The 21,904-nt window shown below is 49.3% G+C and overlaps 1 protein-coding gene across 6 annotated transcripts in view; it reads left to right on the forward strand.

Moving 5' to 3' along the window:
* LOC140399294 (endophilin-B2-like) overlaps positions 1-21,904 on the forward strand; it is a 134,890-nt gene that overhangs the window by 79,027 nt on the left and 33,959 nt on the right. For 4 of the 6 annotated variants that reach the window (XM_072488784.1, XM_072488781.1, XM_072488783.1 and 1 more), the window contains exons 4-6: positions 13,083-13,216; positions 13,964-14,056; positions 18,121-18,183. In XM_072488784.1, the coding sequence (XP_072344885.1) occupies positions 13,083-13,216; positions 13,964-14,056; positions 18,121-18,183 (290 nt within the window). The remainder of the gene's footprint in view (positions 1-13,082; positions 13,217-13,963; positions 14,057-18,120; positions 18,184-21,904) is intronic. The other 2 variants (XM_072488785.1, XM_072488786.1) reach the window with 1 other exon arrangement.

A 21,904-nucleotide genomic window follows, 5' to 3' on the forward strand; every position in this document is an offset into this window, starting at 1 on the left:
ATTTTCATCAATTACAAACATAGAGACCACACATCTACAGTAATCTATGTATAACACTTAATGAATACCCTCTTAACTGTTCCAATTCAGAAACAAAATCCAATAAACCAAAAAAAAACCTTTTCAAGGGCTTGGCCTAGCACTCTGCATTCTCACTTGAATAAGACTGCATTCCCTGAGATTCTGACCCCGTCTCACCAGCAGATTTAACTCCTTCCGCAAAGCAAACTATATCTTCTAAGTTACTAAAGCAGGTAGTTATAATCAATGTTTTTTTTAACTGGAACAACTGGAAAACATAGAAAGATAGGAAAAAAACACGTCCTTCTCTTTCCGAGTCCACAGCAGTCAAACTGAAAATGAAACTTAAAAAAAAATCTCTCAGCCACAGCTCAGCTCCACCCACAAAATGACATCACTGAAGCCATGTGCTAAGACAAAAACCTTTCTTAAAGGGACACTCCCGTGACACGTCCACATTCTTGTTCTCCGTGGCGTTCTCCTGACCCACATCCCCAGGCAAAATTATCAGAGAGAAGTATATACTTGAAGAAGTTGTTAACGGGAGCCTGCTATGCACAAAATGGCTGCTACATTCATTGTAAACTAGTTTCATTTGTTTTTAACTCTTTCAATAATGTTTGCCAGGTGGCTGAGTTAATGGTTATTTGTTACAATCTTTGTTTATACAGAAGACTTTCAATACAGGAACAGAACTGAAATTTAAAACTGAAAATGTTGATTCTTCACCATTAGGATGGATTTCCAGATCTGGAGGAAAATACTTCCTTTCCGAAAAGGGGAGGTTTACAGTGACAACACTCCAAAATCTAAGAGGTTTTGTGTTCTGTGGGGGTCCCAATTCGATACTGTCCAAGGCATCGTTATTTACTTACTTATCCTCTTTGTCCCTTGAGGAACGCAAGGCTGCTTTGAGCTGATGCCATGGGCAGGATTCTCCGACTCCTGGCCTGGTCAGAGAATCGCCAGGGGGGGGGGGGGGGGGGGGGGGGGTGCGAAATTCACGCACCGCGCCGGCGATTCTTCACGCGGGATAGGCCGAGTCCCACCGGCGCCATTCACATGCGGTCCTACCCGGCGGGACCTTGCCGTGCATCCTGGGAGTGGGGGGGGGCGGTCGGTCTGGTGGGGGGGGGGGGGGTGATCCAACCCTAGGGGGGGGCCTCCACCGCGGTCTGGCCCGTGATCGGAGCCTACCGATCGGCGGGCTGGCTTCTCCTAGTGGGGGCCTCTTTTACTCCGCGCCGGGCCCCTGTAGCTCTACGCCATGTTGCGTCGGGGCCGACACGGAGAAGCCAACTAGCGCATGCGCAAATTCGCGCCGGCCGCAGTGCACATACGCAGACCCGCGGCGCCCGTTTAACACCGCTATCGGCAGCTGGAGCTGTGTGAGTCGCTCCAGTGCCGTGCTGGCCCCCTCTAGGGCGCAGGATCACTGCTCCTGGGGGCCTGTTGACGCCGTCGTAAAACGCGACCGCGTTTACGATGCCGTCAACACTTAGCCTCAGGATCAGAGAATTCCGCCCACTGTTTCTCTGTCTTCGGTCACATTTCTATCTTCACCCCGTGAGGGCCCATCTCACTCAGCTCGGCCAGCACTGTTCTACACCAGATTGTCTTTGGCATGCCTGCCTTTGCCTTCCCTCCCTGGTGGAGTCTATCAAAGGGCCACTTTGGTTAGTCTCTCCAATGGCGTTCTGAACACGTGGCCAAGCCAGCGGAGTCGGCAGTACTTGATCTCACATCTAATGCTGCGCGAGGCAGCTTTTTTTCTTGCGAGTCTAAGTTGGAGATCTTGCTCGGCCAGGAGATGCAGCAGATTTTCCTTCAACATCCAATGTTGCTCATAGCTGGCTGTCCAGCATCCTGACCCATACGATAGAACAGATTTGATATTTCTGTAATGTAGCCTCATCTTTGTCTTCATGCTGCGTTGCTGGGACCTCTAGATGGATTGGAATCGAGTAAATGCATTGCGAGCCTTGAACAGACTTGCCTCCTTGGTCCCATTATCTTTTCTGATGAGACTGCCTAGGTAAGTAAAATCTCCAGAGGAATTCCGTTCAGAGTTGGAGGTGTGGTAGGCTTGGAATTGATGCTCGTTACCCAGATCCCGGTGGCACCTATTTGTAGACCAGTCCACCTTACAAAGCTGACTAGTCTGCCAGTCTTCACCTGTAGCTGGGCATGTCTGCAAGACAGGACAGGTAGGTCTTCTAGGTGGGAGAAAAGGGGCCACTGGATGCCTCCATGTCTATCTGGTGTGGTGTTTCTCGAGATCCAGTCAATGGTGGTAAGAAAAAGGATTGGCAACATTCCACAGCCCTGCCGAATTCCGAGAACCACTCAGATAGTGAGTTACTCAAGATGACACCTCTCAAAGTGTTGACAGAATTTGCCAAGAGATGATGTTCCTCCTTCTCAGAAGATAAGACCATAAGACATAGGAGCTGAATTGGGCCACTCGGCCCATCGAGTCTGCTCCGCCATTCAATCATGGCTGATATTTTTTTCATCCCCATTTTCCTGCATTCTCCCCCTATCCCCTTACTAATCAAGAACCTATCTATCTCTGCTTTAAAGACACTCAGTGATTTGGCCTCCACAGCCTTCTGCGGCAAAGAGTTCCACAGATTCACCATCCGCTGGCTGATGAAATTCCTCCTTGTCTCGGTTTTAAAGGATCGTCCCTTCAGTCTGAGGTTGTGCCTCTGGTTCTAGTTTTTCCTACTAGTGGAAACATCCTCTCCACATCCACTCTATCCGGGCCTCGCAGTATCCTCTAAGTTTCAATAAGATCCCTCCTCATCCTTCTAAACTCCATCGAGTACAGCCCCAGAGTCCTCAACCGTTCCTCATACGACAAGCTCTTCATTCCAGGGATCATTCTTGTGAACCTGCTCTGGACCCTTTCCGAGGCCAGAACATCCTTCCTTAGATACGGGGCCCAAAACTGCTCACAATACTCCAAATGGGGTCTGACCAGAGCCTTATACAGCCTCAGAAGTACATCCCTGGTCTTGTATTCTAACCCTCTTGACATGAATGCTAACATTGCATTTGCTTTCTTAACTGTCGACTGAAGCTGCACGTTAACCTTAAGAGAATCTTGAACAAGGACTCCCAAATCTCTCTGTGCTTCTGATTTCCTAAGCATTTCCCCATTTAGAAAATAGTCCATGCCTCAAGTCCTCCTTCCAAAGTGCATAACCTCATTGTATTTCATCTGCCACTTCTTTGTCCATTCTCCTAGCCTGTCCTTCTGCAGCCCCCCTGCTCCCACAGTGGCTGGGCATCCACCAGGTTGCAATGCCAAAGTTTCTTCCTCGGGGCCTTTCCTCGGGATGTGGGTGTCACTGCGCAAGCCAGCGTTTATCACCCATCGCCACTTGTCCCTTGAGCAGGTGGGAGTAAGCCTCATTCTTGAACCCCTGCAGTCTGTGTGGAGAAGATGCTCCCACATTACTTTGTTGAGTTCGGGATTCTGACCCAGCGATGATGAAGGAGCAGCGATTGCGTGTCCGTCCAGGTGGGGACTGGAAGGGGACAACCACGGACGTCATGGTGTTCCCTGAATTCGATCCAATATGGAGAAAGAAATGGGAATGGGGAGAACAGGGGAAGGGGAGAAAAGATTAGGACCAACATGGGGGAAAGTAAAGAGGAATAAACTGTTCTAAAGACATTAACACGACTGGGGTGCGTCGAGAGGAATGGAAGTTATGTTGCTTCTTAACTATTACTTTTTTGCCCATTCGCCTAGCTTGCCCTTCTGCAGCCCCCCTGCTCCCACAGTGGCTGGGCATCGACCAGCTTGCAATGCCAGGTTTCATTCACTTTTTTGAATGAAAAACAATGCATCACATTTTCCACAGCTGACGGTGAGTTTATTTTTTGCTGCTGGCCACGTGTACGGGGTACAGCGATATAGTCTGATCTGAATTTGTAATTACGGGGAAGAGAAGCAGATATTTAAACATTTTTGTTTCAGTCTGCGAGCTGTGGGAACTCAGCACCGAGAGGGTCATGAGGTTGGCTGTGACCCAATTGCATCTGATTGACGAGCAACAGACAGTTGACCTCTGGTAATTTGGTTTGGATGAAAGATTATGTGCTCTGCGTTAGATATTCCTGACAAGACTCTGCTGTCTGACAGACTGAAAGGTCTAATTTAATTTCTTTTTTTTAAATCTGGGATTATTTATCTAGTCGCTTAACCCATCTAAATTGGGAAAGTAGTGATGTGTCTTCCACGCAGTCACTTCATGCTTCCAGAATTAATCTTCCTCGCTGAAGGATTATGATTGAATATGTGAACAGTTGTTTTCACGGGCAGGTAGATCAGACACACGTCACAAACCCAGAGCACAGGTTAGAATTGTATTTAACACAGCGAGTTGTTGGGATCTGCAATGTGCTCCCTGGAACGGTGGCAACAGATTCAGTAATAACTCTCAGAAAAGAATTGGATAAATATTTGAAAAGGAAGACATTGCTGAACTATGGGGGAAGTGCAGAGGAGTGGGATTAATTGAATAGTCCTTTCAAAGAGCTAGCACGGGCATAATGGGCTGGACGCTATGCTGGATGCTTCGAAATTCATTGTTTTCCAATTAAGGGGCAATTTAGCGTGTTCAATCCACCTGCCCTGCACATCTTTGGGTTGTGGGGGCAAAACCCACGCAAACACGGGTAGAATGTGCAAACTCCACACGGACAGTGACCCAGAGCCGGGATCGAACCTGGGACCTCGGCGCCATGAGGCAGCAATGCTAACCCACTGCGCCACCGAGCTGCCCCATGCTTCTACGATGATAGAGGAATAGCACGGCCTTAAAAGGAGTGGGTTGTATTTGACAAGCAGGCCACGTGGAGCAGTAGGTGGTGTCCCTGCCTCTGGCTCTGCAGCTCCGGGTTCAACTCCCACTCCAGGACTTGGTGATTACGGAAGGAATGTCCACAACTTGGCCAAAACAGTTTGAGTATCAGCCTGTAAATCCTTCCAATCTGCCTGATGGCAGGTGGTAAGTGTGGGAGAGTTTCCTACTACTCAAGGCAACGGCGAACCACCGGCCTACTTTGCCAAGCGTAATCATGGGCCAATCCACTGGAGGCCCATGGTCTGCAACACCCCCTTGGGGCCTAGTACCTGGAGGTAAAGGATCATGTTTAACTGACTTGGTTCAATTCTTTTGCAAAAATCATTTGCAGGTAAAGGGAATATTGGACATGTTTCTCTCAAGATTTGCAGAAGACACCAGAGAGGCTGGAAACAAAAATGAAAGCACATGTTTGGGAGTGGAAATATAACTGCACCTCTTGCAAATGATTTTTAATGTAAGAAGTCTTACAAACCAGGTTAAATTCCAACAGGTTTGTTTCAAATCACTAGCTTTCGGAGCACAGCTCCTTCCTCAGGTGAATGTAGAGGTATGGGAGGGGAGGGGCAGTGCTGTGTGCTCACCCCAGTCCAACGCCGGCATCTCCACATCATGGATTTTTAATGTGGGCACAACAAATGTACTTAAAATTTGCTGTCACGAATGTTGTCAGCACGATGGACCGAGGGGAGGAAGACCAGATATGAGCAGGTTAGTGAGTGCAGGATTGGTGCCAGGAGCAACTGCAGAGAAATTGTATATGTTGCAGAGAGGGAGTGGAGCGTGAACAGGAGTCTTTCTCAAATAGAGAAATGTGGTGAGATGCCTATGGACTATATCATACTTGGAAGGTGTGTGACCTCCAACCAGCAGGTGGCGGTACAGACACACCATGCGGTCTCTAGACTAAGGTCATGATTTCAAAAGAGAGATCTAGGGTTGCCGATTCATAGCTTATTGAAAAGAGAGATTTGCATTTGTGTAGCGCCTTTCACAAACGCCACATACCTCAAAGTGCCTTTTGCCAATTAAGCACTTTTGAAATGTATTCACTTGTAATTTAGGAAACGCAGCGACCAATTTTTGCACAGCAAGCTCCCATAAACAGCAGTTAATGACCAAAAATATCTATTTTTATTTGTTGATTGAGTGCTCAATACTGCCCAGGACACCAAAATCGTGCCAGTGGATCTTTTGCATCAGCCCGAGCAGATGCATGGAGTCTCTTTTTAAAAAAAAATATTTAATGGGATGAGATTGTCAACTGGATGAGACTGAGTCACAGAGGTTTACAGCATTGCGGATAGCGATGAGGACTGTCAGAGGATACAGCAGGATTTAGATTGTTTGGAGACTTGGGCGGAGAGATGGCAGATGGAATTTAATCTGGACAAATGTGAGGTAATGCATTTTGGAAGGTCTAATGCAGGTAGGGAATATACAGTGTATGGTAGAACCCTCAAGAGTATTGAAAGTCAGAGAGATCTAGGAGTACAGGTCCACAGGTCACTGAAAGGGGCAACACAGGTGGAGAAGGTAGTCAAGAAGGCATACGGCATGCTTGCCTTCGTTGGCCGGGGCATTGAGTATAAGAATTGGCAAGTCATGTTGCAGCTGTATAGAACCTTAGTTAGGCCACACTTGGAGTATAGTGTTCAATTCTGGTCGCCACACTACCAGAAGGGTGTGGAGGCTTTAGAGACGGTGCAGAAGCGATTTACCAGGATGTTGCCTGGTATGGAGGGCATTAGCTATGAGGAGCGGTTGAATAAACTTGGTTTGTTCTCACTGGAACGACGGAGGTTGAGGGCGACCTGATAGAGGTCTACAAAATTATGAAGGGCATAGACAGAGTGGATAGTCAGAGGCTTTTCCCCAGGGTAGAGGGGTCAATTACTAGGGGGCATAGGTTTAAGGTGAGAGGGGCAAAGTTTAGAGTAGATGTACAAGGCAAGTTTTTTTTACACAGAGGGTAGTGGGTGCCTGGAACTCGATACCGGAGGAGGTGGTGGAAGCAGGGACGATAGTGACATTTAAGGGGCATCTTGACAAATACATGAATAGGATGGGAATAGAGGGATACGGACCCAGGAAGTGTCGAAAATTGTAGTTTAGTCGAGCAGCATGGTCGGCACGGGCTTGGAGGGCCGAAGGGCCTGTTCCTGTGCTGTACTTTTCTTTGTTCTTTGTTCTTTGTTCATGAAAACAGGCCCTTTGGCCCAACCTATCCATGCTGCCCAGTTTTTAACACTAAGCTAGTCCCAATTGCCCGCATTTGGCCCATAACCCTCTATACCCAGCTTTCCCATGTAACTGTCTAACTGCTTTTTGAAAGACAAAATCGTACCCGCCTCTACCACTGCCCCTGGCAGCTCATTCCAGACACTCACCACCCTCTGTGTGAAACAATTGCCCAACTGGACCCTTTTGCATTTCTCCCCCCTCACCATAAACCTATGCCCTCTAGTTTTAGACTCTCCTACCTTTGGGAAAGGATGTCGACTATCTACCTTATCTATGCTCCTCATTATTTTATAGACCTCTATAACATCACCCCTAAGCCTCCTACGCTCCAGGGAAAAAGGTCCCAGTCTAACCAGCCTCTCCTTATAACTCAAACCATTAAGCCCTGGTAACATCCTAATAAATCTTTTCTGCACTCTTTCTAGTTTAATAATATCCTTTCTATGATATGATGACCAGAACTGTATGCAGTATTCCAAGTGTGGCCTCACTAAAGTCTTGTACAACTTTGCCAACTCCTGTGTGGATTATAACCCAGCCCACCTCACCAGACCCCCCACTATCTCCGATTCACTGCTCGGACAAAGCTGCAGATTCATACTGAAGATTAGAATGGGTGTATCTGCACACATCCACAGTGCACGGCCTTTGTGTTTACATGTTCATGCACGTGTCCTGTGTATACGTGCACGTGTCCTGTGTATACGTGCGTGTATCTGCTTACGTTCACTGCTCACTTTGTAAGTTGAGTCTGCCATACAATGAAGGCTTTTTGAAGTCTTATCAACTTTTAGAAAGTAAAATAAGTGCTGGATTAGAGGGGTGGGCACCGGGACCGTCGGCAATTCCTTGAATTAAAGTTTGATCTCCCGAATTGCAAAGACTCCACCACACAGAAGCACTGACCCTCCAGAGAAGCATCTGTAAGATTCAGTCGAGAATATTCTCCCTCATGCTTCCAATCATAGAATTTACAGTGCAGAAGGAGGCCATTCGGCCCATCGAGCCTGCACCAGCTCTTGGAAAGAGCACCCGACCCAAGGTCAACACCCCCACCCTATCCCCATAACCCAGTAACCCCACCCAACACTAAGGGCAATTTTGGACACTAAGGGCAATTTATTATGGCCAATCCACCTAACCTGCACATCTTTGGACTGTGGGAGGAAACCGGAGCTCCCGGAGGAAACCCACGCACACACGGGGAGGATGTGCAGACTCCACACAGACAGCGACCCAAGCCGGAATCGAACCTGGGACCCTGGAGCTGTGAAGCAACTGTGCTAACCACTGTGCTACTGTGCTGCCCCAATAGGGGGTTGGTTTTTTTCTGGGCGTTTATTCATCTTTTTGACGCAGGCAGCGGAAGGTGAATGGGACGTGAGGTGTCTGGGTGTGTGTGTGTGTGTATGATAGAACGATACAGTACTGAAGGAGGCCATTTGGCCCATCGCGGGCCTGCCCTCCCTATCTGCTCTTTACCTGCAGCCCTGCTAATTCCTCCTTTTCAAGTATTTAACCAACTCCTTTTGAAAATTACGACTGACCCTTTCACTCAGCACATTCTTTAGAGCAGAACAATTTACCGCGTAAAATACAATCTCCACATCTCCTCCGAACCTTTTGCTCATTTCTTAAATCCGCGTCCCCTCTCGACTAATCCTCCTCTTGCGTTTTTTTCCCATTGAAAGCCCTCCTGGATTTATATTATTGATGGATGGAGCAGCATTGTGTAGATTGGTGACATTTAGGAGGATTAATAGCTACCGTTTTATTTTACGGCTAACAAAACAGAAATCCCTGAGGCGCAGTTACAGAACGAACCTCCGCACTTACAGCCACAACAAGGCACCTGCCAAATTTTGCAGAAATTAACTTGAAGCATTTTATTCAGCCCAGTTCAGTTAATCTTCATTTTCCTGATGGCTCTTTGGTAGAGGGAAGGGAAGCTGTACCTTGCTTTGCATTCCTCACTCAACATAAAAATTAAATTACTTCTGAAAGGTTGGAACACTCAGTGTAGCTGTGTAGATTTCTCTGGCATTCTAACCCCGCAGGCCTGACCAGACAAAATGACTTTTAGTCCCGTTCTCTCCCTCTTGTCCAACCCTCACTTTGCACTGCCTCGTGTTCCATAGATGCCCTGCAGTACTGAAGGAGGCCATTCGGCCCATCGAGTCTGCCCTAACCCTCTGAAAGAGCACCCTCTCTAGGCCCACACCCCCACACATTTTTGGACTGTGGAAGGACACCCACGCAGACACGGGGAGAACGTGCAAGCGCCACACAGACAGTCACCTGTAGCCGGAATTGAACCCGGGTCCCTGGCGCTGCGAGGCTGCAGTGCTAACCACTGCGCCACCCCTCTGTCTGGAGAGACACCAGCTCCTCACTTAGTCTTTGAGAGATACCAAAACTACCAACAGCTGTTTGTTGTAATGTTCTCTTATGTTCACGGATGGAGGGCAGCACGGTGGCGCAGTGGTTAGCATTGCTGCCTCACGGCGCCGAGGTCCCAGGTTCGATCCCGGCTCTGGGTCACTGTCTGTGTGGAGTTTGCACAATGGGGATGAGAAACATATAACCATGATTTTTATTTCAGAAATTTAAAGTACCCAATTTTTTTTTTCAATTAATGGGCAATTTAGCATGGCCAATCTACCTGCCCTGCACATAATAATAATAATCTATATTAGTGTCACAAGTAGGCTTACATTAACACTGCAATGAAGTTACTGTGAAAAGCCCCTAGTCGCCACATTCCGGCACCTGTTCGGGTACACTGAGGGAGAACTCAGAATGCCCAATTCACCTAACAGCACGTCTTTTTGGGACTTGTGGGAGGAAACCGGAGCACCCGGAGGAAACCCACATCTTTGGGTTGTGGGGGTGAGACCCACGCAGACACAGGGAGAATGTGCAAACTCCACACGGACAGTGACCCGGGGCCGGAATCGAACCCGGGTCCTCGGCGCCGTGAGCCAGCAGTGCTAACCACTGCGCCACCGTGCGATGCCCCTTCATTCTAGGTCTTGAACACATCATTCAAGTGCAGTGCGGAGGGGGTGCTGCACTGTCAGAGGTGCAGTCTGTTGGCTACGACTTTAAACTGAGGTTCCATCTGCAAGGTAGCTCACCCCAGTGCCTTGGGGACGATATTTATCCCGTGGCCAACAATCACAGGAACTGAGTATCTGGTTATTTATCACATTGCTGTGCGTGCGCGCGCGTGTGTGTGTGTGTGCGTGTGTGTGTGAGAGAGGGAGAGGTTGCTGTGTTTCCACATTACAACAGTGACTACACTTTTTTTTCTTAGAAAAGTTCTAAACGGCCTTGGGATGTTACAGAAATGCAAATTCCTCATGTGAAACTGACGGGATATTCTTTTTTAAATTTAAAGTACCCAATTCATTTTTTTTCCAATGAAGGGGCAATTTAGCGTGGCCAATCCACCTACCCTGCACATCTTTGGGTTGTGGGGACGAAACCCACGCAGACACGGGGAGAATGTGCAAACTCCACACGGACAGAGCCGGGATCGAACCTGCTAACCCACTGTGCCACCGTGCTGCCCTGAAACTGACAGAATATTGATGAGGAGGTGGCCGGCAATGTCTGCACAGAGAGTGGGGAGTCGGGCGCGAGCCAATTCCTGATGCATTTGCTAATGGGATCAACTAGTTTTCTTTTGTCAATCAAGAATTCAGATTTTCTTTTTATTTACTTACTCGATTAGCATAATGGATTAAGTTTAGACAGCGTTTGATTTAAAAGCTCTTCATTGCCGTTCTGATTTAATAAAGTTTTCATAAATTTAATGTATTCCTCGGGTCCTTCCGCATGTAAATGTCAGCAAGATTGAATGTAGGTTGGGTTTGTGTTTGTGTGGGAGGTAGTGAGTGAGGGCTTTTGGGAGCGAGGGTTTATGGCGTATTGGGAGAGGGTGGAATGGTTTGGAGCAGGGGTCTTGGAATGTGCCTGTGTTCTCGTTCTTGGCTGTTTTCATTTTCTTGATCTGTTTATGGGCTTCGTGGCTAGGCCCAGACTTTCTTGCCCATCCCTAATTGCCCCTTGAGAAGTTGGTGGTGGCTGAGCCGCTGCAGCCCCTGAGATGTAGGTACACCCACTGTGCAGTTAGGAAAAGTGTCCCAGATAGGAATTCTACACATGGAGGGGGTTGCAAGAGGGAAGGTGGATGGATTAGAGGCAGCTCCTGAGATTGATGGAGATTGTGTCCCTGGGATCATTAACCGGCACTCAGTAAAACTCATTGAGTTTCATGGTTTGCAATGAAAATGCCTCCCACCCCCTGCATGAGAAAATATACCAATTTCTGAAATTGGGCAACAGCGGGAGCCCACCTTGTAGCCGGATACTTGCACAGTGGTTAGCACTGCTGCATCACAGCGCCAGGGACCCGGGTTCAATTCTGGCCTTGGGTGACTGTCTGTGTGGAGTTCGCACGTTCTCCCCGTGTCTGCGTGGGTTTCCCCCGGGTTCTCCGGTTTCCTCCCACAGTCCAAAGATGTGCAGGTTAGGTTTCGGGGATTGGATGGTTGAAGGGACGTGGAACAGAGAACAGTACAGCACAGGAACAGGCCCTTCGGCCCTCCAAGCCTGCGCCGACCATGCTGCCCGTCTAAACTAAAATCTTCTGCACTTCCGGGGTCCTTATCCCTCTATTCCCATCCTATTCATGTATTGGTCATGATGCCACTTAAACGTCACTATCGTCCCTGCTTCCACCACCTCCTCCGGCAGCGAGTGCCAGGCACTCACCACCCTCTGTGTAAAACATTTGCCTCGCACATCTCCTCTAAATTTTCCCCACTCTCACCTTGAACCTATGTCCCTAGTAATTGACTTATCCACCCTGGGAAGAAGCATCTGACTATCCACTCTGTCTATGCCCCTCATAATCTTGTAGACCTCCATCAGATCGCCCCTCAACCCCTCCTTCGTTCCAGTGAAAACTATCTGAGTTTATCCAACCTCTCCTCGTAGCTGATGCCCTCCAGACCCGGCAACCTCCTGGTAAATCTCTTCTGCACCCTCTCCAAAGCCTCCACATCCATCTGGTAGTGTGGCGATCAGTATTGTATGCAATATTCCAAATGTGGCCTAACTAAGGTTCTGTACAGCTGCAGCATGACTTGCCAATTTGGGTGGAGTGCTCTTTCAGAGGGTCAGTGCAGACCCGATGGGCCGAATGGCCTCCTCCTGCACTGTAGGGATTCTGAGGATTCTATGATGATGATGTTGTAGTGAAGAGTGGAGAAAGACATAATTCACAGCACGGAAACAGACCATTCGGCCCGTCTGCTCCATGTCAGTCTTTATGCTCCGCACTCGTTTCCTCCCACCCCTCCCCTTCACCTTGTGTCTGTGTCCATCATGTCTGTATCTAGCTCCTTTTTGAATGCATCTGGGCAAAATTTGTCCCGATCACCCCCTGTGGGAACGAGTTCCACATTATTCTCCCCACTCTCTGGGTAAAGAAGCTATTCTTGAATTCCCCACTTGTATTCAGCGGTCATTGTTGCATATTGATTACCGGTCTCTCACACCAGTGGAATCATTTTGTTTCTCTGCGCTTATCCGAGCCAATCCATTCGAAATCTTAAAGACTTCTCTCGGGTCCCCCCCCCCTCAGCCACTGGCTAAAAGGCCTCCGTTTGTTCAATCTTGCAGAAGCACATGATATTTAAATATTAAAAACCCAGAAATGTATAATATTGAAGATCAAGCGTTTTACGAAACTGAAGTTAAATTAAATCTCGCCCTCATCCTACACCCACCCAACTTCTCGTCCTCACCGTCTCCTTGCCCCTTCGTGTCATTGCCAGTACATAGTCTACAGCACTAGGTTCAGCTCCTGCTGTTCGGTGTCCTGTGGTGGGTTATGTATGTAACACGGTGAAACTTTGTGGCCCTCAGGTACCACTCTGATCAAGGTGGGTGAGGCTCAGAGACACCTGGGAGCTGCTGATCGTGATTTCATCCAGTCCTCCATGATTAACTTCCTGATGCCTCTCCGGAACTTCCTGGAGGGTGACTGGAAGACCATTTCGGTGAGTTTTAAACAATTGTTTTTCCTACACTTTCCCACGGGCTAGCTGATATCAGGCAGGTGTCTCCCCTGGGCCTTCCCCATCCCCGGGCCTCCCCCTGTCCGGGCCTCTCCGAGGTGGTTGTGATTAAAACCGGCTAATGAGCAGATAGGGGCTGGTTTAGCACAGTGGGCTAAACAGCTGGCTTGTAGTGCAGAACAATGCCAGCAGCGCGGGTTCAATTCCCGTACCGGCCTCCCCGAACAGGCGCCGGAATGTGGCGACTAGGGGCTTTTCACAGTAACTTCATTGAAGCCTACTTGTGACAATAAGCGATTATTATTATTATATTATTATCATTCCTGGTTTCTTTGGGAATTGAGAAAGAGCTGATCCTATGGAAACCTGATGGAAACCCTGCCCTGTCACTCTGGGCTTTGCCCTATAGCATCTCCTGAGACATCAGATCGTGTAGGTTGGTGCTTGTGGGGTCTTACTTTGCTCCTTGCAGTGAGCACACTTTTGAAATGGTACTTGAGCCACTGTAACCCACTCTTGAGACCATGAAAGGTGCTATATAAATGCAAGTTCCTTCAGTAATGGGGAGGCCGCAAGGCAACAAGGTGAACTTGCGGGAGCCCAGACGCGGAGACGAGAGGTTAGGGTGGAGGATCTGTCTCGGGAATGGCCGGGATGGAAAATGCTGAAAGTCACCACGGGCGCAGTGAGTAGGGTCCCATCTCCTGTTTCTGTTTTTGAATGTTCCAGAAGGAGAGAAGGCTCCTGGAGAACAGGCGACTGGACCTGGATGCCTGTAAGGCCCGGTTAAAGAAGGCGAAGGCGGCTGAGGCGAAGGCATCAGTATGTGATTCCCTTTGTAACCCATCACTGGGACTCATTAGGTTCTTTTGTGTGGGCAGCACAGTAGCACAGTGGTTAGCACAGTTGCTTCACAGCTCCAGGGTCCTAGGTTCGATTCCCGGCTTGCGTCACTATCAGTGCGGAGTCTGCATGTTCTCCCCGTGTGTGCGTGGGTTTCCTCTGGGTGCTCCGGTTTCCTCCCACAGTCCAAAGATGTGCGGGTTAGGTGGATTGGCCACGCTAAATTGCCCTTAGTGTCCAAAAAGGTTAAGTGGGATTATGGGGATAGGGTGGAGGTGTGGGCTTGGGTAAGGGTGCTCTTTCCAAGGGCCGGTGCAGACTCGATGGGCTGAATGGCCTCCTTCAGCACTAAATTCTATTAACTCTCCCGAGGGTCATGGGTGCACGGTTTAAAATCCAGCCGGAAATCTGAAGCGGGGGCTGCGTTGTTCCGTTACTGTGCTGCTCAAACTGCGAGAGTTAATGTGCTTGCATGAATCTCTCTCTCATTCCTTTGTCACTGAATAACATTTTGTCTTTAACTTACTATCGCGAGTTATATTGTACCTAAACCTCCTTACTGACCTATGTTCTTTTTCTGTTGTGTCCTGCGCAGTGTGAGGGAGAAGTGAGTAATGTTGCTTGAACTGCTACTTTCTCTGATCTGGTTTTCCGTCACGTTCTAGAAGGATTTTTAATATAAATATATTTTGGGTGGGGGGGGGGGGGGGACATTTTCGACTGGTTCACGGCCATGATGTCCTGAAGCCCAATGTTGGACCCATTGGAACCTCCGCAGGACCAGCCGCTGTAACACGAGCTGCGTGTTAACGATCCCACCCTGTGTGTGTGTGTCTCTGCTGTCTGCTGTGTCGGTAACCTTGCCTTGGGGTTGGGTGGGCGGTTTGGGTTTAGTGCAATAGTTGGAGATGTGCTGGGAACTGGTACTCATTTGATTACTGAATCTAACTTTGAGTTTCAGTTCCCCCCCCCCCCCCAACCTTTTTTTTTAAACCTGCCCAATTATTTATTTCCAATTAAGGGGCAATTTAGCGTGGCCAATCCACCTACCCTGTACACCTTTGGGTCGTGGGGGTGAGACCCACGCAAACACGGGGAGGATGTGCGCAAACTCCACACGGACAGTGACCCGGGACCGGGATCGAACCCGGGTCCTCGGCGCCGTGAGACAGCAGTGCTAACCACTGCGTCACGGTGTCTTGAGACAGCAGTGCTGACCACTGCGTCACGGTGTCTTGAGACAGCAGTGCTGACCACTGCGTCACGGTGTCTTGAGACAGCAGTGCTGACCACTGCGTCGCCGTGCTGCCCTGTGGGTCAGTGTTCATGATAAGAGTTGGAAATAGTGCAGTTTCCTAATGTTGCCGGCTAGCTCCCTCCCTCTCCCTCCCTTTATTTCTGGTGTCCTCTATGTGTCTCTTGTCTTTCTCAGTAAGAAGACTTACAACACCAGATGATTCCAAATAAACCTGTTGGACTTTAACCTGGTGTTGTAAGACTTCTTACTGTGCTCACCCCAGTCCAACGCCGGCACCTCCACATCCTGTCTTTCTCAGTGAGGAGATTCTTAACTCAGAACATCAGTGGATGACCGTAAGGCAAGTTAGAAGTAAGACCAAGACTCCGTAAGGACATCCTGGTGACTGGGGTGAGCAATCTCTTCGGTCCCGAGTTGTTCCTCTGTCTTAGTGGAAGGTTTAGCGGATGATGGTCAATGGCAGTAGTGACATTGTCTTTTCTTCATTCTGTCATGGGGTGTGGGTGGCCCTAGCCAGGCCATTGAAGCCCATTCCTTGAACAGAGGGCAGTTAAACGTCAACCACATTGCTGCGGGTCTGGAGTCACCTATAGGCCAGACCGGGTAAGGACGGCAGATTTCCTTCCGTAAAGAAGGTTAGTGAACCAGATGGGTTTTTTACAGCAGTCGCTGATTGTTTCTTCATGGTCACCATTACTGAGACTAGCTTTCAATTCCAGATTTTATTCCTCAGATTGAAATTCCATCAGGTGCCCTGCCGGGATTTGAACCGGTGTCCCCAGATCTTTGACCTGGTCCTTTGGATTAATCGTCCAGTGACGTGACCGCTACGCCACGTCTCCAGACTTCCAAACTGGCCCTCCTGAGAAATGTGGAGCCCACCTGTTCCTGGAGTCCTGCCTTTGTAGTGTAGGAGCCAGGCCCCGCACCCTTTTCATGGCATTACCAGCCATATTCCGGGAAATTTAAATGTCCCTCTGGCACTTTCACAGGCTACAGAACAAAGGTACATGGGAGGAGGGGGATGGTGGATGGGTCAGGGGGGATCGGGAGGGTGGGTGGGGGAGTACTTGGGCAATCAAGTCGTGGGAGTAGGGGTAGTTCGGGGGTGAGAGTGGAGTCGGGGCTGGGAGTGGTCAAAGGGGTAGTCTTGGGTGGGGGGTCTAGTTGGGAGGTCAGAGAGGTATACCTCTGGAATAGCACCATCCGGAAACTGCAAGATCTGGGCTCCAATCACATGTTTGATCACCTGTCAATTTGGGTGAAATGTTTTCATGTCCTCCACCGAGGTGCGACACTTCAGGATCAATTTCTCCATTTCTAATTCTCCTTTTGAGAATTCCCCCCCCCCCCAACTGCCCCAGCCCACCATTCCGTTCAGTGAAGACAGAAACACTCGGCAACACGGTGACACAAGTGGCTTTGGCGGCACGGTAGCACAGTGGTTAGCACTGTGGCCTCACAGCTCCAGGGTCCCAGGTTCGATTCCAGCTTGGGTCACTGTCTGTGAGGAGTCTGCACGTTCTCCCCGTGTCTGCGTGGGTTTCCTCCGGGTGCTCCGGTTTCCTCCCACAGTCCAAAGACGTGCAGGTTAGGTGGATTGGCCGCGCTAAATTGCCCTTGGTGTCCAAAAAGGTTAGGAGGGGTTATTGGGTTACGGGTTAGGGTGGAAGTGAGGACTGAATGGCCTCCTTCTGCACTGTATGTTCTATGTCCAACAGCCACAGTCGGAAGTTCATTGATCTGAAACATGAACTTGTTTCCTCTCTCTGCACACAGGCTCTGATTTTATTTCAGATTCCCAGCATTCCGCTTCTTTCCACCCACCACCCACCCACCCCCACTCCACACACACCCTTGGGTGCCGTGAGGGAGAACGGGATGGGGATTTGAAATCTCCAGGCTTTTCAGAGCTGCCATAAAATCCAGTCCTTGTGTCCCAATTTTCTCCACACCCCCAACCGTCAAAATGCGCAATCTCCAGCAGCTCTGACCTATTTTTGCTTTTCACTTTCTCAATGGGACTTTCCCTGAATCCTAGTTGCTGCTGTTCTCTTCCATCCCTCAGTTTCAAAAGGGGTTCTGTGTTCCCGTAATGCCCAAGCCATTTGGTTTTAATATACGATTTTGAAGAGTTTGGGAGTGGTTCAAGTCTTTACTCCCAGGTGTCCTGTCCGGATGCGGACGGCTCCTCCTTCAATACAGGTGAAAAATTGCTCCCAGGTATCCCTGCCGTCCGTTGCTGGTTTAACTAGCAGTAAGGTAGACCTACCTACTTGACAACGATGTGGTGTCCGTTGAACGTCATCTCCACAAGTCTTGGCATTGAGATTTGGGTTAGATAAAAGTTGAAGAGGTGATGTGAGAGATATCCGAGGACGTATCCCAGGGCGCAATCCATTCTGGGAGCCTGCAAGGGACATAACAGCCCCACTGCACAGCAGGATCTGTCTGTCGGGCCCGCATTGACCGTCCAGAGGACCCCATCCAACATGGAAGCAGTCTGGTTCAGGGTTTATTGTGTTGGCTGCGGTGTCATTCTTTCAAACTGAGCACAGTTGAGGTTTCCGGTCTCCTCTGGGCATCCCCCTTCCCTCAGTGGCATTTTGCCTGCGTTCCAGCAACTGAGTCCAGTTCCACTGCACATCTCCAGGCCCAGATTTAGTTGGTTAGTGCTTTTCAAGTTTGAAGTGACCTTTTTAAAAACGTGTCCACAGATATGTCGCTTTTTATGCACGATTTTATTTTTGTGTGTGTGTGTGTAAAATCTCTTCCCGCCTTGTAGGCGACACCTGATTTTCAGGAGACTAGGCCTCGTAACTATGTACTGTCGGCCAGTGCATCTGCGGTAAGCCATGGGCGAAATCAGCATTCCCCATTCTCTCTTTTTATTTTGCCTTTCTCCTGCTCTATCTCCGACATTGTAATGCTAGAAGGATTGGTGACACTTTTTTTAAACCAGGCCTCTTAAATGTGCCGACTTCCAAAATCTCCAGCCTCAATTACAGTTGCCAACTCTGATTGGGCCTAGACCTGGAGGTTTCATTCCACCTCTGACAATTGCCTCAAACCGTCCATTTAGTCCTCGTTTCCAACACTCCCAGGACTCAAACTGGGGGGGGGGGGGGGTGTTAATTCTTGCAGGAATCTCCAACGCTTTGTTTATTTCAGACACATCTGTGGAAAGTCGGAGCTGCCCATGGGCTGTATTCCCCACCCTCAGCATTGCACCAATTCCACTCCTATTTGGCCTGGAAGAGGCTTCCCACTTGTCTGAATATTGAATCATTGAGGGCACCGGTACTTTGCAGTCTGTAGTATGACTGGAATGAAGTTAGGCCCAATAGAACTGGACAGGTGACGCACAGATATCCACTGAAACGCTCAGCATGAATGGACAGACCTATACTGTACGGTGAGAGGAGGCTTCTGTGCAGCAAGAACACTGGGAAATACCCCAGGTGAGCTGAATGGCCTGCTTCTGTGCTGTAGGCCCGATGGCATTCTATGTAACGTGGATGTGCTTTCATTTCCGTTCGAATGCCTCCAGAGTCTGAAGCAGGATTAACCCCGAGGGTTTAATTTTTGGGCCTCGCCAAGCTCCGGAAAGGAGGGCCCGGAAATGCTGGAACCAGCTGGCCTACAGGTCTTCCTGGCCTTTGATCGCAGTACCGGCTGATCCAGAACCGGCGGGGACCCCCTGCCCCCATAAGGTGGCGAACCAGTCAGGCTTATCCAGGGCCTTGTTAAACGGAACTAATGGGGGCAACTGGGATTTTCCAGTCTGTTGCAAAAGGGATAAAACAGTCCGGACCAGCATCCCTATTCCCCTGCTTTTACTGTTCCCTTCTGGGTGGTGTGTTGAGGGGCAGTGTAATTGTCTGGAGGTGGGCTGTCCTGTAGAGGGATCAATCTCCTGACCAAACCCCCCAAGGGTGGCCCGGTTGCCATATCATTTTATATTTAAAGTTGCCCGTTATCCCAGCCTGGTGCTCCGTTCCCACGGCAGAGTTGGCCATTCAGCTTCAAGCTCTGAACTGGACAAGAAACCTGTCTTTGTGCCAACTTGGGGGCGCCGGGGGGGGGGGGGGGGGGGAGACAGGAAACCATTCCGAAATGTATGAGATGTACCTTGGTGCAGTCGCCAGTGTCAATGCTTTATGGATGGGTTTGAGGGGCTGAATGGCCCAGTCCTCCTGTCCCTTTCTTCAAACAATGTCTCCGTGCCATTGGCTGCAATCGTCCACTGTCAATGCCGATCAAAATCCCCTTTCCCAGTTCTTTGTGTTTCCCTCATACCCAAAGCACCTTGGGATGTCTCATTACGGTAAAGGCAGGATATAAATTGCTGTTGTTGTTGTCTAACCTGATAAAAAGCATCACCAATCCGATATCATGCTTATTACATACCCTCTTCCTCTTTGAAGTGTTCAAAATGGTGTTTACCGCGGGGTGACACAGTGGTGCAGTGGTTAGCACTGCTGCCCTCGGCGCCGAGGACCTGGGTTTGATCCCGGTCCGGGCCCTGGGTCACTGTCCGTGTGGAGTTTGCACATTCTCCCCGTGTCTGCGTGGGTCTCACCCCCACCACCCAAAACGATGTGCAGGGTAGGTGGATTGGCCGCGCTAAATTGCCCCTTAATTGGGAAAAGGGGTAATCGAGTACTCTAAATTTAGTTTTTAAAATTGGTGCTAATCCGACTGCTGGTGGCCTTGGTGCAGCTAATTTACATTCAAATCCCTCGTGCTGTCTGGAGCTTCATAACCTTCCGGAACGGTCCACAGCCTAACTGTGGCGGGCAGCGAGCTGGTGAATTTGCTTCCCAGGATGAGCAGCGGAATAGGCCGCCTGGTATCCGTTCCTCCGAGAGAGTATGTAATAAGTGGCACTAATTGCCCCTTCCAACATTCACCGCCTCCGATCTAGATTACTCTGCTATTAACCCAAAGTCAGAAATGGCTATTCTGAAGAAAGTTGGATTTGTCTGGAGTCTGTGAGGAGAATTTAGTTTATTTTTTCCTGAAGGGGGAGCATCTGGGTGTCCTGCGTAAATGGAGGGGGACCGTCCAACATCTCCTCACGTCCACCGAGAGTACGTGGTGTGGCCTTTCTGATAACTTGCATTTGTATAGCGCCTTTACCTTCCCAAGGCACTTCACAGGTGCACAATGAGACAGTGAGCCGCTGGAGGAGAAATTAGGAAGATTGATTTAGTCCACAGAGGTAAATTTACAGAAGGGTCTTTTCGGGGGAGGAAGGTGGAGAGACTATGGGGGGTAATTCCATTGCTTTGGGTAGAGACGTCTGAAGACTGGGCGTCCAGTGACGGGTCGCGCTGGTGGAGGGTGGGCAAGCGGCCAGAATTGGAGGAGTGCAGAGAGTTTGGAGGGTTGCGGGGCTGGAGGAGGACACAAGAGACCAGGAGGGATTTGAACACGAGGACGAGAATCTTAAATTTGAGGGTTTTATATTGTCTGATTACAGTTCTGTGAAGCACCTCAGGATACTGTGCAACATTAAAGGTGCTATATAAATGCAAGCTGTAATTGTTGTAGATTATGTCATCATTCCCAGTTACACGTTCCTCATGAGAGTACATTCCGACTGGTTTAATCCATGGCTCTGGACTGTCTGGATGAGATAATGGTGCAGTTTATATTTAACTTCTTGAAGCTATTCCGACATGTTTTTGCACTCAGTTTGCCTCCCGCTTTCTATGTGAACCTCCGAAGACAAATTCAACTTGAAATCTTACTAAACCCACCCCTCGTCTTACCTGAAGAAAAGAAAACGTATTTCAGAACCCTTCACCAGGCCTCCCAGCAGCCCCCTTCTGATTAACCGCGTAAACGTGGTTGTAAATCCCAAATGGGATTATTTTAATGCTGATTCGTTATTTTCACGATGGTTTTGCGCTCCCAGTCCACTCTATTGATGTGTTGAATTCAATAGGGGCAGAAACCGGGGCCTGGTATGGCACCTCTGGCCTGGGCCTGGGCCCTGGGCCTTGGACTAGGACAGAGACCGATGTGTGAGAGACGTCTCCACCGCTACTGATTTACAGCAGATATTTCATTCTTGCTAGTGCGCTGTCGTGCATTTCCCTCTTTACTGATCTGACTAACCAAATCATTCCAAAACTGAGAGCTGCCTTTCAGCCCCTTGCCTGTCGGGTTTCCGCCAGCTTTTGAGGCTCCTTTGCTTTGTGTTCCTCAGGCTGAATTGATACGATTGAGGGTCATGAGGGCCTTGTGTAAAACGGCATCTGCTCCGGCTAATCCGCTGGGGTGGGGAAAGAGGAGGCAGACTCTACTCGAGAACCAGGCCGAAGGGGGGTGTGGATAAAGAGTTACGAGGGTGATTGTGGGGGTGCAGCCAGTGGCCCAAACACGCTTTGGTGAAACCACGCCTGGGTTACTGGGTGCAGTTTTGGCCTGCAGCTTTAAGGAAGGATATACTTGCATCGGAGGTGGGGCAGCAAAGCTTCAGCAGGTTGGCTCCCGGGATGAAGGTGACGTCCTGTGATGGGAGGCTGAGTGAATTGGGCCCATATTCTCTGGAGGTTAGA

The sequence above is a fragment of the Scyliorhinus torazame genome, chromosome 22 (genome assembly GCF_047496885.1).
Source record: "Scyliorhinus torazame isolate Kashiwa2021f chromosome 22, sScyTor2.1, whole genome shotgun sequence".
NCBI lineage: Eukaryota > Metazoa > Chordata > Chondrichthyes > Carcharhiniformes > Scyliorhinidae > Scyliorhinus > Scyliorhinus torazame.